Raw genomic sequence first — 16,948 nt, forward strand, 5'->3', positions numbered from 1 at the left:
GTCAGTATTCTGATTCAGTGCACTAATGAGTGAGAGCACAAAGAACAGAAGTAAAGTGCAGTAAAGTTTATAATGATCAAAATAAACATATTCCCATTGTCCAGTTTGAAAAGTGCATTTTAGAGAGGTGGTTGAGATGTTCATTATAATTCCTTTTTACATCTAAAATGTATTCTCTTTAGATTGCAGACTTCGTGTAGACTGACAAATGACTTTAAGGGCCAGATTTACTAAACAGGGCGAATTAGCATTAAGAGTTCAATTTCATAAAAGCGCAGATGAGAGGGGAAAATTCTGTGTGTGATTTACTGACAATGTGCACATTAAAGAACACAGATGCAGCCATAATACTTTCCATAATGACCAGTGCAGTCTCCCAAGATTACCGCCTGCTTTAAAAGGAAAGTTTACCCAAAAATAAAAATGTTATGTTTATCTGCTTACCCCCAGGGTATCCAAGATGTAGGTGACTTTGTTTCTTCAGTAGAACACAAACGAAGATTTTTAACTCAAACTGTTGCTCTGGCATAGTAGACGCATGCGCGGAAATGATCTGTCGTGCATATACGTGACTCATTATTTACACAGAGAGGTTGTGGGTACGATGGCTACTTAAAATGGTAATTACTTGTGCTTATCCTGATTGTTGCAACCTATTAAAAACTAAAAGAATACATTTGCTTGCGCAAACTCATCTGGGAGTGTTGACTTTTCACAGACTCCTAACTTTTGAGCCTGAACAACTGAAGTTATGGTTCCTTGCTCTACGTCACGCGCCGGCTGTTGTGAATGACTTAGGACAGTTGGGCATTGTGGTGGATCATAGGTAGAAAATTATATAAATACTGTTCAGTTTCTTGCACAGACAGATTGTTTAGTGTGTTAAGACCTTAAAGGGATGGTTCGGAGTAGAATTGACTTCATTGCTATGCACTCCGAAGCCCATGTAAATACCCCATCCGAAGTTTTTTTTACCTTAGTCAAACATTTATGGAGATATTAGAGTTTTTCGAATTGCTTGTTACAGGAGTGAATGGTACATGTGATGTATCTCGTAAATTGCACCACTAAACGTGCAAGTAATCTTACCAAACTTGTAGTAGTGTAAATAGGTTATGTACTCACAAAACGCTGCATCAGAACATTTGTAAGTCCACCATGAGTGTTTTAAAAACACTTTTTTGCCGATCCCTACTAGTCTCAAAAACTACAAATGGCGACACGTCGACGTCACTTCCCTGGTTTGAAAAAAGCACGTAAAAGTCCTCCTTTAAGTTTACATGCACACAGATGTAGTAGGAGGACTTTTACGTGCTTTTTTCAAACCAGGGAAGTGACGTCGACTTGTTTTTGAGACTAGTAGTTCTCGGGTAAAACGTGTTTTTAAAAAACTCATGGTGGACTTACAAATGTTCCGATGCAGCGTTTTGTGAGTACATAACCTATTTACACTACTGTACAAGTTTGGTAAGATAACTTGCATGTTTAGTGGTGCAATTTACGAGATACATCACATGTACCATTCACTCCTGTAACAAGCAATTCGAAAAACTCTAATATCTCCATAAATGTTCGACTAAGGTAAAAAAAAACTTCGGATGGGGTATTTAGATGGGCTTCGGAGTGCATAGCAATGAAGTCAATTCTACTCCGAACCATCCCTTTAATGTATCGTCATGAGCCACAGGGTTTAATTTGGTTTTGTCCTTGTATGTTTTTTTTTTTACTCTCAAAGGCATGAGTCCTATTGACTGCCATTATATGACTGACAGACTGCAACGGTTTGAGTTAAAAATCTTCTTTTGTATTCTACTGAAGAAACAAAGTCTACATCTTGGGTGCCTTGGGGGTAAACAGATAAACATCAAATGCTTACTTTTGCATGAACTATCCCTTTAAGTGATTCATTTTAATACTCTCCTCCCATAAATATTGCGTCTGAAAGGGGAATTCCTACAAATGAATATTCAATAAGGTCAGGTGCAAAAATAACTGTCCACGCCTTTTCAGTGCTAATTCTTCACTGCTTGTCTTTAGTAAACCCTGACAGTACTATTTTAACACCAAAAGACAGTTTGCACTGCACAAGCTGTTAGTAAATCTGGCCCTAAATCTCTATATTTACCACAACCTTTCTTTTGTGATGTTTACTGACCAAAGATCTCCTCAAAATTGACCAGCTGCTTGATCTGCTCGGTTTGCATGGAGTGTCGTCTTAGCAGACTCTTCTTATTCTTGTGATCTCTGGGATGACTTGGGGCACAGGGCACAAAATGCCTTGATCCAGAAACAATGGGTGTAGTTCCTGGCACAGGCTTGCTTCCACTGTTGAGGCCAACACTGGTATTGACTTTGATATCTGGAATGGGCGCATGTGGATTGAGAGGTGGCAGATAACCAGGCCGGGTCTGTGAGATATGGTCTAGGAGCAAGGCTCCGGATCCCCTCCGCTCCAGCATGGCTGGGCTCCTCCTCTGGACGAGACTCTCCAGAGACTCTCTGGATCCAGAGAGAGTGGAGGAGCGACTGGTAACAAGCTTGCGTTTCTCCGTCCCTCCAGTTCCTCCTCCACTTCCAGTCTTCCCGAGATCTTCAGAGAGTTGGCTCCCAAATTGAGGCAACTGAGAGTCAGAACTATAATGGTCCATTCCGATATTGCGCCGGCGAAACACATTGAGCAGGCTTGAAACGGCCAGGTTGGGAAGACAGTCTGGGTCCCGGTCTACAGGCGCAGCATCTGAGATGGATGCTTGTTTGAGGTTCTGATGCGAAGACGAGTGTGGTATCAACTCACCATCATATGACATTTTTCTACTGAGCCATTTCTGTTCTCTTGTCAGTTCTCTTTCAGCATCAGAGGATGTCTCAAAGGCTCTAAGCAGACCAGTTGAGTCTTTGATGTCAATGCTTTGGTGCCGAGCTACTGGCGCTCTCAGTGGAGGTCTGCACCTGTTGTACCCAAAGGAGAGCTCCTCTTCAGGGGTGATATCTAGAAGCTCCTCGGTCAGGGATGAAGACTTGCTTTGTTGTAGAAGCAGAGATGGAGGGATCTTCAGCCAGGGCTCTGAATGAAGCCTCTGTAGATGCAACAGCTTCGCCACACTAGCTGCTTGCAGAGGGCTTGAGTCTTGAGTCGGTGATCCTGGCTTGGATGTGGGCACTGTTGGGGTGGATCCCAGGCTCTCGGATTGGTTATTGGTGGGTGGTGTGATAAGAGGAGTACAGAGTTTAATTTCAGAAGGGCACATACATGACGCAGGGGCACAGTGCAACCGGTCCTCAAGATTTGGAGGAGGTGGTACGTTCAGATACTGCTTGGTCATTTGTCTTCCAGAGGGTAGTTTGTCTGTTGTTATGATGATGACTTCTTTGCCTTTGGCCTTGCAGGCATCTAGTAGTACTCTCAGCGCATCCTTGTCTCCAGCGTTAACTGCATAGACCAGAGCAGAGGAACCAGTGTGGTCCTCCAAACTAGGGTCAGCTCCACTGGAGAGAAGAAGCGATAGCACTTCATCGCCTGCCCGCTCTATGCAGGCATGCATTAGGGCGGTCTTACCAGACTTGTCCTGAATGTTGGGGTCTGCACCATTTTCAAGAAGATACCTGGTGAGAAAATTGATTCATTAGAGTGAGCTCATAAAGGAAAGGATCAATGGCATATTGGAGTGTCCATGATATACACTACCAGTCAAAAGTTTTTAACAGTACGATTTTCAGTGTTTGTTAAATAAATCTCTTCTGCTCACGAAGCCTGTAATTATTTGATGCAAAATACAGCAGATGCAGTAATATTGTGAAATATTTTTACTATTTAAAATAACTGCTTTCTATTTGAACAATTTTACCAATATAATTTATTCCAGTGATCAAAGCTAAATGTTCAGCATTATTACTCCAGTCTTCAGTATCACATGATCCTTCAGAAATTATTCTAATGATTTGCTGTTCAAGAAACATTTTTTTATTACTAATATCAATATTTAAAACAGTTGAGTAAATTTTTTCAGGATTCTTTGATGAACCTGAAAAAAATCTACTCAGCTGTTTTTAACATAATAATCAAAAAATAAATAAAATAAAATGTTATTATATATTATTATTTAAGTTGATAAATTATTATTGTTTTTTAATTATTATTTCGAAAAAATACAGTGTGCCAACCAAGAAATATACTCTTGTTATTAATATTTAATTTTTTAAAACATTTATGCCATTTTCAAGAATAGATTCAGGTGTTACCATCAAGTAATTCAAGATAAATTTAGATATTTTCTTTACCATTTAAATACCCTTTAAAATGTTTAAAATTAAAAAATTATGTAAAATTATGTTATTCTATGCTTCTAAAGTTTGGGATCTCTTATAAATTTATTTGATATAAATAAAATAAAAACACTGTAAATACATAAGTAACACTGTAAAAAGTAATTAAAGTAAAAGTAAAATAAAAGTTTTCCATTTTAATATCTTTTAAAATGTAAATAATTCCAATGATAGCAAAGTTCTCAAAGTCATTACTCCAGTCTTCAGTGTCACATGATCCTTCAGAAATCATTCTAATATGCTGATTTGGTGCTCAAAAAACAAACAAAAGTTGCTAAATAAAAGTGTAAACTTATTTTAAATTTCAAAATTTTAAATTCAATGGCAAATTATTTTTTTTATATATATTTTATTTTTTGGGGAGTCATTCTACATAAACACTCTAAAATTCTGATAGTTTAAGAGACTTTTTGGTATTAACACATATTCATTTAGAGTCTGTAGTTCTAATAAATAGTAATAAAATATTATGCAAAAGTACTTAAGCTTTTCTATGTTTTATAAATTAGACTTTCTCAATTTAATTTTAGCATATACAGCTAACAAATATAAAAATTTATTTAATTTTCAGAAATTAAAACATGCTCGTCATCATACATAAGTCACTGTGTTGAAGTTTAATTTGTATTTTAAACACTTTTTAATAAACTAATATGGCACAGTCAGCTGGTATAATTGACTTTATAGTAGATCCACCTGATGATCTTGGGTTTTGGCACACTCTGAGCATCAGCATGGTGGCTTTTGCAGGCCACCATCAGTGGAGTTTCCCCTCTCTCATTGCTCTCATTAATGTAAGCCCCTCCTTCCAGCAGCAGACGCGTCAGCCTCAGGCGGCACAGATACACTGCTTTAAGCAAAGAGTTTCCGTCCGTCCGCACCTCTGTTGAGTCCTCCATCATTACGTGGTGAGACCGTTGAGAGGCTAATGCTGCGTTGGCTCAGTGGATCATGGAGGAGCTGATTTCTTCTTCGACTACTGTCAGGGAAAAGAAGGAGAGCACACTGCATCAGAACCACAGTTTCTCAAGGTTTTCTCTTAAGTGTCTGCCTTTTATCCGATTCATTTGCATCAAAGCAAACCTGATAACTCTTTGACATTGAAATGTTCTCTCCCTCTTTGCCTCAGAATAATATGCTAGAGAGGCTTCTTGCTCTAATCTAGTGTCTCTCGCCATTCACCGGGTAGACACTAATATGAAGGTGTTTGTTATGATGACTATGTAGGTGGCATGTCTAGGTGGCACTTGACAAGAAGGCATAAGAAAACTGAATTAGTTATCTAATCCCCTTTACATAAAATTAATTACTCCCCTTTTATATTCTTTTAATTTTTGCTGAATATTTCTGCTCTAAACATGCAATTAGGAAACATACAGTTGAAGTCAAAAGTTTACATACACCTTGCAGAATTTATTTTGCCAAAATAATAGGGATCATACAAAATGCAATTTGTTTTTATTTAGTACTGACCTCAATAAAATACTTCACATAAAAGACATTTACATATAGTCCACAAGAGAAAATAATAGTTGAATTGATAAAAATGACCCTATTTAAAAGTTTACATATGCTTGATTTTTAATACGGTGGTGTTACCTGAATGGTTTACAGCTGTGTTTTTGTTGTTGTTGTTTAGTGATAGTTGTTTATGAAGCAATTAAATGTCCTGAACAGTTAAACTGCCCTCTACTTTTCAGAAAAATCCTTCAGGTCCCACAAATTCTTCAGTTTTTCAGCACTGACTGTATGATTTTGAGACCCATTTTTTCACACTCATATCCAACTATTACAGAAGGTTCAAATGCGTACTGATGCTCCAGAAGGAAAAACGCTGCATTAATTTTTGCAATTTAAAGATCAGGGTAAATTACTTTATTTTGAATTCTGGGAAACATGTAAATATAAATGAAACAAAATAAATGAAAAATGTATGATATTTAGGCAAAATAAGAAAAAAAATCAAAACCAGTGTCATTGTTGGAAAGGGTTCAAATACACAAAAATGCTGAAGAACCAAAGAATTTGTGGGACCTGAAGGATTTTTCTGAAAAACAGCGGGCAGTTTAACTGTTCAGGACAAACCGGGGACTCATGAACAACTATCGCTAAACAAACAGAAAAGAAAAAGAAAAAACAAACAAACAGCTGTGGATCATTTAGGTAATGACAGTATTAAGAATCAAGTGTATGAAAACTTTTGAACAGGGTCATTTTTATAAACTAGTTTTTTCTCTTGTAGACTATATGTAAACATCTTTTATGTGAAATATCTTATACAGGTCAGTTATAAATAAAAAAGACAACATGCATTTTGAATGATTCCTTTGATTTTGGTAAAATGATTGCCATTTTGCAGATTCTGCAAAGTGTATGTAAACTTTTGACTTAAACTTTTGCTTAACTGTATACTGGGTTTAATACAATTAAAGTCCCCCGGGGAGCAGTTGGGGGATCGGTGCCTTGCTCAAGGGACTCACCCTCAATACCACGACTGAGGTGAGTCCCTTGAGCAAGGCACCGATCCCCCAACTGCTCCCCGGGCGCCGCAGCAATGGCTGCCCACTCCTCCGGGTGTGTGTGTGTTCACTACTGTGTGTGTGCACTTGGATGGGTTAAATGCAGAGCACAAATTCCTAGTATGGGTCACCATACTTGGCCTCACTTCACCTCCTTTCCTTTCCTAAAGGAGTAGTTCACTTTCAGAACATAAATTTACAGATAATGTACTCAACCCATTGTCATCCAAGATATTCATGTCTTTCTTTCTTCAGTCGTAAAAAAATTGTTTTTTGAGAAAAACATTTCAGGATTTGTCTCCATATAATGGACTTCTATGGTGCCCCCGAGTTTGAACTTAGCTTCAAAGGGCTCTAAATGATCCCAGTCGAGGAAGAAACGTCTTATCTAGTGAAACAATCGGTTATTTTCTAAAAACATTTACAATTTATATACATTTTAATCTCTACACAGAGTACACACAGAAAAGAAACTAGAAAAGACAAGCATTTGAGGTTAAAAAGTATACTTTTTTTTTTTTTTTTAGAAAATAACCACTCGTTTTGCTAGAGAAGACCCTTCTTTCCTCGGCTGTGATCGTTTAGAGCCATTTGAATCTGTATTTTGGAAGTTCAAACTCAGGGGTACCATAAAAGTCCATTACATGGAGAGAAATCCTGAAATGTTTTCCTCAAAATACATAATTTCCTTACAACTGAAGAAAGAAAGAAAGACATGAACATCTTGGATGACAAGGGGGTGAGTACATAATCTGTAAATTTTTGTTCTGAAAGTGAACTACTCCTTTAAACTAAATTGACAGCACTTTTGGCATAAACCTGTCTCTCATTTTTTTTTTTTTTTTTTTTTTTTTTATTAGGCCAATTTAAAAATTTTACAATTAGGGAAAGTACATTGCTCTGAGTGGTATAACCAGATGGCAACGATATGCTTGTTAACAGGCTTTTAAATTGCATACAAACCTTTTGTGTGTAAAATTACATGCATGACAACACCACATTTAAAACTCTAAAATTACCATAAAAATTAGATAATTAATAAATAATTAATAACTTAGCTTCTGCTATACTTTCAAATTAGCGGATGTAGTATAAATGCGGTCTTTAGCATGTTGGCCTGCACCAGACATGCACAGTCTGTTCTTTTAAGAGAAATAGCAGTGTTTTTCAGTAGGCTGAAATTCAATAGCTTGAGGCAATCTGTATTTGCCTCATTGAAAGATGGCATTCCTTTATACAGTCTATTGTGTGTGTGGCCTTGTTCTCTCAACTCAGAGCGCAGTCGCAGTGCACTCTTTATTTAACAAAGAGCGAGCGCGAGACTGCCTCAGTCAGGTTTATAAATGTGAATTCACTGGAGCTGAGGGAAGATGAGTAAGAGGACGAATCTTTATGTGTCCTCCAACAGAAATAAAAAGGATGACAACCTGGGCTGACGCTCTAACTGTAGCTTTTCTTAGAAGTGGGGGCTGCATGCAACAATACTAAATGAGAGACTGCGTCAGCACCTTGGTTAAACGTTTTCTTTTCTTAAAAAAGAAAATTCTATACATTTTAGGGGTATTGACGTAATTGTGATATTTAAATAAAGAAATATTTTTATGATGCTAATTAAGGGTTTTGCAAAATACTGCTATTGGTGATTTGATAAATAATAGTCCACACGAAATGATGCATAATAATCCAGCACCATTTTGGAGTGTTAAATTCTCGCTCATACTCTACACAGGTGTGCGCCCTTGCACAGAGACTCATAGGAGTAATAAAACAAATGACTTTTCAGGAAATCCCTTATATATATATATATATATATATATATATATATATAATCTGTGTGGATTATAATACATTCATATACCTATTGGAAAAGTTTTCCTGAACAAATCATCCTTGTTTTTCTTTCTCCACGTGTTATGTTTTGTATGCTAATAAAGCAGTTTGTCCTGACGGATTGGCTTTTCGAATCAAGTTGTACAGACAGCCTAAAGTCCTGATTGGTCTGGTACAAGCACACTGCCTGATGCCTGCAGGACATCTCAGTTCAAGCTGCTAATTCCTAGAGCTCCCTGGGCTGGCATTTAAAACCACAGCTTTGTGTGCCATACCCCTAGTCTTCAATCGCCCTTGGGAACAGAGAGAATTTTTAATGACAGGCCTCTCTCTCCCTCTGTCGCTGCCTCGTGCTAAAAAGCATGGAGCAAATGAGGCCCAAAACAGATGAGGGTGGCGAATGTTGCAGCAGCAGCGCTGAAGTGGAGCACCAAACAGACCACTTCACGCACCTGTATGCATCTGTGATTCATGCCAGATCACGCAATACTTAATTCTCCTCGCAAATGGTGGGCTGATTTTGTCCCTCTCAAAACACCTGCAGGGAAAATGAAAACCCACTCTCTGTGACATCAACTGATAACTGAATAAGAATAGTTTTTTTGTGTGTCTTGATTAATGAAGGTAATGAAAGCTTCCTCACTGTGCTTTCGAGGTTTGCCAGGATCAGAGAATAAATTATAAGCCTCCTCAGCTGATACGAAGATACATTTCCATGTCCATACGATGCATTTATATGCTAAACAGTCAAAGCAGCAAACAGAAGTTCCTTTACTTTGCATGTCCTTTTGGAAAATAATTTTTGCAGGGATGACCAAGTATTTAAAGTTGATCATTTTAAATGCCATTTAATTATGTGACTCTGGACCACAAAACCAGTCTTAAGTAGCGCAGGTATATTTGTAGCAAGAGCCAAAAATACATTGTATGGGTCAAAAAAAATTTCTTTATGTCAAAATTCTTTAGGACACCAAGTAAAGATCATGTTCTATGAAGATATTTTGTAAGTTTCCTACTGTAAATTTATCAAAACTTATTTTTGCTTAGTAATATGCATTGCTAAGAACTTCATTTGGACAACTTTAAAGGCAACTTTCTTGATTTCAATTTTTTTAACCTTAGATTCTAGATTTTCAAATAGTTGTATCTCTGCCAATATTGTCCTATCCAAACAAACCATACATCAATGGAAAGCTTATTATGTTGGCTTGGAGAGCCAACATACTGTTATGCTATTTAAACTTATTATTATTATTATGTTGGCTTGGAGAAGCCAACATATTGTTATGCTATTTAAACTTATTATTATATTTTATTATTCTTATGACCTAAAGGAATTTCTGACAGCTACTCCTCCGAGGCCTTTGAAGCCACAAGGCCCAAACTTGGCAGAGACCTGGGCCCTTGTCCCGAAAGAGTTGCTATATCTATTTGGACTGATCAGATGTACAGTTGATTTATTATTAATTTTTGAATATGACAAATTTCCCAATGAATTACATGGGCTGAGAAAAAATGCGCCCTCTAACAGTAATACCTCTTGACTGAAGAGGCGGGACTCAAAGCTCTTACTTACAGTCACTCTGAAAACGGTGGAAATACAAATAAATACCGCCTTAAAAATGTAAATATTACAGCGATTTAACTCTAAATACCCATTAGAACATATCAACAGCTAAATTCAGTGGTTTGTGAGTAGTTCTTGTAAAAGAAAAGATCGCACCCTTCAGCACTTATACAAGCCGTAAGCACTCTCTCTCTCTCGACATGTGCTCACAAACAACATAAATTGCACGAATTAGAACGCCTTTAATATAAATATATTTCAGCGATTTGTTTGTAAATACCCATTAGAACACATCAACAAATCAGCCTTTTGTGATATGTTTTATTTCAAAGTTAAAGCACTGTCTTCAGACTGCGGTCACACCATCTGCGCTTCGTAAAAGTGCGGTCACGCCATCTCCGCTAGTGATGTGCGGATCGATACTAAAATATCGATATCTCCGATACCAGCTTTGTATGTTCTAGAATCGATTATCTCATCAAAATATCGATATTTCAGTAATTTTGAGCAAATATGTAGTTTATTGGAAATAGAAATACAGTGGAAAGTAACCACAATTACCCTAATTCATCTGAATAATGCCAATTTAGTCGGAACTACTTGTTCTTCCGCCTGCCAAGTCATGTGCATAATATGGCACTTTACAACTGCAGAGCACGCTAGCCAGTAGCCACTCAGTGCGCTGGAACATGTTGTTCAGTCACGCTGTCAGTCCGGCGGATTGGATATGGGTGAACGCAAGCGAAGTTTAAAATAAACAAATTTGTTTTAGAACTTTGGTTATGAAATAAGTAATGAAATAATTAAATGACCAAAATGTCTGCAATAGTTCAGCTTGGAGTAAAATGTGTCCCTGAGATAATCGCACATCAAGTCAGCCGGCCCAGATTTAGTTAGGTAAGGTTATCTGCAGAGTAGATCATTTAAATTACTTTGACAAGGCTGCATTGGACTTTACATTACGTCTGCCAGGAAAAGTATTTGATAGGTAAGAAGACAGATAATTCAATAGAATAATTCTCAGTTGTATTATTCTCCGTCTCATTTGTTTTGACTGATGGTTAAATAGAAATTTCAAAATGTGGGTTTTGGCAATTATGAAGTTATTATGGTACTTCTCTAATTGTGTATTGTACTAGCCATTTCAGTTTGAGTCACAGCATTTTTTATAAAATAGAAACTGTATGCAGATTGGAAACTGTATGTAGAAACTGAGCAGACTCAAAGGAAAAACTGTTAATATGTTCTTCCTAAACAAAAACCTGTGAATGAGAGAAATTTTGAAAGAAGGTTAAAAATCTTCAAGAGGACTGGATTAACATGTCACTAAACCAAAAAGTGTGAATGTTTATTGTTTTATGTTAAGATGTTCAGGCAGGCGTTTTAAGATATACATGCTCAGATGCTGTCAATAAATATGTAAGTTGGCTCTTTTTTTGTATAATAATTCTTCATCAATAAACAAGAAGAACCCGTAATATGTCTCATATTCAGTATAAAGTGATACTTTTAAGTACACTACTTGTTACTTTAATTTCCCAAACAGTAATTTTTGGGCAAAGTATTGGTATCGGATTGGTATCGCCGATACTCGCCTTCATTTTACTTGGTATCGGATCGGATAGGAAACCAGTGGTATCGCACATCACTAATCTCCGCCTAAAGTTACGTTGCGCGCCTATATAGATATTTACGGTAACAAACACCTCCGACCTAACGCGGCGCATTTCATGTTACTAAACTGCTTTTAAGAACTGCATACCGTAGTCAGGACCAATGCTATTAACAATCTCTCTATCTCTGTCTCCCCCCCCCCCCCCCCCCCCAAAAAAAAACTATTAATCTGACATGCGCAAAAAAATCATAAAAATATAAAAATCGAATTATTTTCTTCAAACTCCAACAGATTTTTGTTCTGCATCCTATCACTGTGGTGATTTACATGCTGTTTAACGGTTTCATTATTTTATAATTGAATACCAAAGTTTTTTTTTATTTATACCATTTTTCTCAATATAGACATTTTTTTAAATCATAAAAATATGAAATCAAACTAATACTCCAGCAGATTATTGTTCTGCATGTCCTGTATGTTATATGCTGTATCATTTATTTTAATTACATACCAAAGTCGACATATGCTATTGACATTGCTATATAGGCATTTTAAAAATTCATAAAAAAATGAAATCAAATTGTTTTCTGAAAACTCCAACAGATTATTGTTCTTCATCTCCTCAAGTACCACTGTGGTGATTTTCAAGTTGTTTTACTGTATCATTTTTTAATAATTTCATACCAAAGTCGACATATGCTATTGACATTGCTATATAGGCATTTAAAAAAATTCATAAAAAAATGAAATCAAATTGTTTTCTGAAAACTCCAACAGATTATTGTTCTACATCTCCTCAAGTACCACTGTGGTGATTTTCAAGTTGTTTTACTGTATCATTTTTTAATAATTTCATACCAAAGTCGACATATGCAATTGACATTGGTATATAGACATTTTAAAAATTCATTAAAAAATGAAATCAAATTGTTTTCTGAAAACTCCAACAGATTATTGTTCTACATCTCCTCAAGTACCACTGTGGTGATTTTCAAGTTGTTTTACTGTATCATTTTTTAATAATTTCATACCAAATTCGACATATGCCATTGACATTGTTATATAGGCATTTTAAAAATTCATAAAAAAATGAAATCAAATTGTTTTCTGAAAACTCCAACAGATTATTGTTCTTCATCTCCTCAAGTACCACTGTGGTGATTTTCAAGTTGTTTTACTGTATCATTTTTTAATAATTTCATACCAAAGTCGACATATGCTATTGACATTGCTATATAGGCATTTAAAAAAATTCATAAAAAAATGAAATCAAATTGTTTTCTGAAAACTCCAACAGATTATTGTTCTACATCTCCTCAAGTACCACTGTGGTGATTTTCAAGTTGTTTTACTGTATCATTTTTTAATAATTTCATACCAAAGTCGACATATGCCATTGACATTGTTATATAGGCATTTAAAAAAATTCATAAAAAAATGAAATCAAATTGTTTTCTGAAAACTCCAACAGATTATTGTTCTTCATCTCCTCAAGTACCACTGTGGTGATTTTCAAGTTGTTTTACTGTATCATTTTTTTATAATTTCATACCAAAGTCGACATATGCTATTGACATTGGTATATAGACAATTTAAAAATTCATAAAAAAATGAAATCAAATTGTTTTCTGAAAACTCCAACAGATTATTGTTCCTCATCTCCTCAAGTACCACTGTGGTGATTTTCAAGTTGTTTTACTGTATCATTTTTTAATAATTTCATACCAAAGTCGACATATGCTATTGACATTGCTATATAGGCATTTAAAAAAATTCATAAAAAAATGAAATCAAATTGTTTTCTGAAAACTCCAACAGATTATTGTTCTACATCTCCTCAAGTACCACTGTGGTGATTTTCAAGTTGTTTTACTGTATCATTTTTTAATAATTTCATACCAAAGTCGACATATGCAATTGACATTGGTATATAGACATTTTAAAAATTCATAAAAAAATGAAATCAAATTGTTTTCTGAAAACTCCAACAGATTATTGTTCTACATCTCCTCAAGTACCACTGTGGTGATTTTCAAGTTGTTTTACTGTATCATTTTTTTATAATTTCATACCAAAGTCGACATATGCTATTGACATTGGTATATAGACAATTTAAAAATTCATAAAAAAATGAAATCAAATTGTTTTCTGAAAACTCCAACAGATTATTGTTCCTCATCTCCTCAAGTACCACTGTGGTGATTTTCAAGTTGTTTTACTGTATCATTTTTTTATAATTTCATACCAAAGTCGACATATGCTATTGACATTGCTATATAGGCATTTAAAAAAATTCATAAAAAAATGAAATCAAATTGTTTTCTGAAAACTCCAACAGATTATTGTTCTACATCTCCTCAAGTACCACTGTGGTGATTTTCAAGTTGCTTTACTGTATTATTTTTTAATAATTGCATACCAAATTCGACATATGCAATTGACATTGCTATATAGGCATTTTAAAAATTCATAAAAAAATGAAATCAAATTGTTTTCTGAAAACTCCAACAGATTATTGTTCTTCATCTCCTCAAGTACCACTGTGGTGATTTTCAAGTTGTTTTACTGTATCATTTTTTAATAATTTCATACCAAAGTCGACATATGCTATTGACATTGCTATATAGGCATTTAAAAAAATTCATAAAAAAATGAAATCAAATTGTTTTCTGAAAACTCCAACAGATTATTGTTCTACATCTCCTCAAGTACCACTGTGGTGATTTTCAAGTTGTTTTACTGTATCATTTTTTAATAATTTCATACCAAAGTCGACATATGCAATTGACATTGGTATATAGACATTTTAAAAATTCATAAAAAAATGAAATCAAATTGTTTTCTGAAAACTCCAACAGATTATTGTTCTTCATCTCCTCAAGTACCACTGTGGTGATTTTCAAGTTGTTTTACTGTATCATTTTTTAATAATTTCATACCAAAGTCGACATATGCTATTGACATTGCTATATAGGCATTTAAAAAAATTCATAAAAAAATGAAATCAAATTGTTTTCTGAAAACTCCAACAGATTATTGTTCTACATCTCCTCAAGTACCACTGTGGTGATTTTCAAGTTGTTTTACTGTATCATTTTTTAATAATTTCATACCAAAGTCGACATATGCAATTGACATTGGTATATAGACATTTTAAAAATTCATAAAAAAATGAAATCAAATTGTTTTCTGAAAACTCCAACAGATTATTGTTCTTCATCTCCTCAAGTACCACTGTGGTGATTTTCAAGTTGTTTTACTGTATCATTTTTTTAATAATTTTATACCAAAGTCGACATATGCTATTGACATTGCTATATAGGCATTTAAAAAAATTCATAAAAAAATGAAATCAAATTGTTTTCTGAAAACTCCAACAGATTATTGTTCTACATCTCCTCAAGTACCACTGTGGTGATTTTCAAGTTGTTTTACTGTATCATTTTTTAATAATTTCATACCAAAGTCGACATATGCAATTGACATTGGTATATAGACATTTTAAAAATTCATAAAAAAATGAAATCAAATTGTTTTCTGAAAACTCCAACAGATTATTGTTCTTCATCTCCTCAAGTACCACTGTGGTGATTTTCAAGTTGTTTTACTGTATCATTTTTTAATAATTTCATACCAAAGTCGACATATGCTATTGACATTGCTATATAGGCATTTAAAAAAATTCATAAAAATATGAAATCAAATTGTTTTCTGAAAACTCCAACAGATTATTGTTCTTCATCTCCTCAAGTACCACTGTGGTGATTTTCAAGTTGTTTTACTGTATAATTTTTTAATAATTTCATACCAAAGTCGACATATGCTATTGACATTGCTATATAGGCATTTAAAAAAATTCATAAAAATATGAAATCAAATTGTTTTCTGAAAACTCCAACAGATTATTGTTCTTCATCTCCTCAAGTACCACTGTGGTGATTTTCAAGTTGTTTTACTGTATAATTTTTTAATAATTGCATACCAAAGTCGACGTATGCAATTGACATTGCTATAAAGACAATTTAAAAATTCATAAAAATATGAAATCAAATTGTTTTCTGAAAACTCCAACAGATTATTGTTCTACATCTCCTCAAGCACCACTGTGGTGATTTTCAAGTTGTTTTACTGTAAAACTTTTAATAATTTCATACCAAAGTCAAAATATATATATATATGATATCAAATTGTTTTCTGAAAACTCCAACATGTTATTGTTCTTCATCTCCTCAAGTACGACTGTGGTGATTTTCAAGTTGTTTTACTGTAAAACTTTTAATAATTTCATACCAAATTCAAGACATATGCTATTTACATTGCTTTATAGATATAAAAAATCATCGCGGTCATCGCGACGGCAAGGTCGTGGCAGGGGAATCTAACGTCTCCGTTCCCTCCTTCACGGAACGAGGGTTACCTACATAACCTAAACGTTCCCCTTCAGTCGAATCACTTCCACGTTACATTGGGAACAAGGCAAGGCAAGGCGAGGCAAGGCAAGGCAAGTTTATTTATATATCACATTTCATACACAATTGCAATGCAAAGTGCTAAACATAAAAGGAATTAAAATCATAATAGCATAAAAATCATAAAAATTTAAAATAATAATCACAACAATAAAAACAGAGAATTTAAGAACATTTAAGATCATTTAAGATGAAATGTATTTTAAAATTAATTAGCACAGTATACATAAAATAATGCAGTCTGTTCGGACGTAGCACAGTGCTCATTCAATAAATGCACAACTGAACAGATGAGTTTTGAGTCTGGATTTAAATGTGGCTAATGTATTAGCACATCTGATCTCTTCTGGAAGCTGGTTCCAACTGCGGGCGGCATAATAGCAAAAAGCGGATTCCCCTTGTTTTTTGTGAACCCTTGATATTACTAACTGACTCGATCCTAGTGATCTGAGTTGTCTGTTAGGTTTATATTCAGTGAGCATATCTGCAATGTATGTAGGTCCTGTAGTGCTTTATAAACAAGTAAAAGTACTTTAAAATCTATCTTAAACATAACTGGTAGCCAGTGTAAGGACCTGAGAACTGGTGTAATATGCTCTGATTTTCTGGTTCTAGTCAGAATCCT

General features: G+C 34.8%; 1 protein-coding gene across 1 annotated transcript; it reads right to left on the bottom strand.

Annotated features, from left to right (window-relative positions):
* Positions 1–1,589: 1,589 nt before the first annotated feature.
* On the bottom strand, positions 1,590–5,225 carry ankrd34bb (ankyrin repeat domain 34Bb). The gene is made up of 3 exons (XM_073841389.1): positions 5,020–5,225; positions 2,342–3,603; positions 1,590–2,305 (listed from the first exon to the last, which is right to left on the bottom strand). The coding sequence occupies exons 1-3, from the start codon at positions 5,223–5,225 to the stop codon at positions 2,148–2,150; spliced, it is 1,626 nt and encodes a 541-aa protein (XP_073697490.1). The 3' UTR covers positions 1,590–2,147.
* Positions 5,226–16,948: the final 11,723 nt, after the last annotated feature.

This window comes from Garra rufa, chromosome 5 (genome assembly GCF_049309525.1).
Source record: "Garra rufa chromosome 5, GarRuf1.0, whole genome shotgun sequence".
In the NCBI taxonomy this organism is placed as follows: Eukaryota; Metazoa; Chordata; class Actinopteri; order Cypriniformes; family Cyprinidae; genus Garra; species Garra rufa.

Excerpts from the sequence above, each read along its gene's own strand:
- ankrd34bb (XM_073841389.1), bottom strand. The coding sequence starts at position 5,225 with ATGATGGAGGACTCAACAGAGGTGCGGACGGACGGAAACTCTTTGCTT. Across the intron at positions 3,604-5,019 it reads CCAAAACCCAAGATCATCAG|GTATCTTCTTGAAAATGGTG; the intron begins GTGGATCTACTA and ends TTTTCTCACCAG. Across the intron at positions 2,306-2,341 it reads AGATATCAAAGTCAATACCA|GAACTACACCCATTGTTTCT; the intron begins GTGTTGGCCTCA and ends AGCCTGTGCCAG.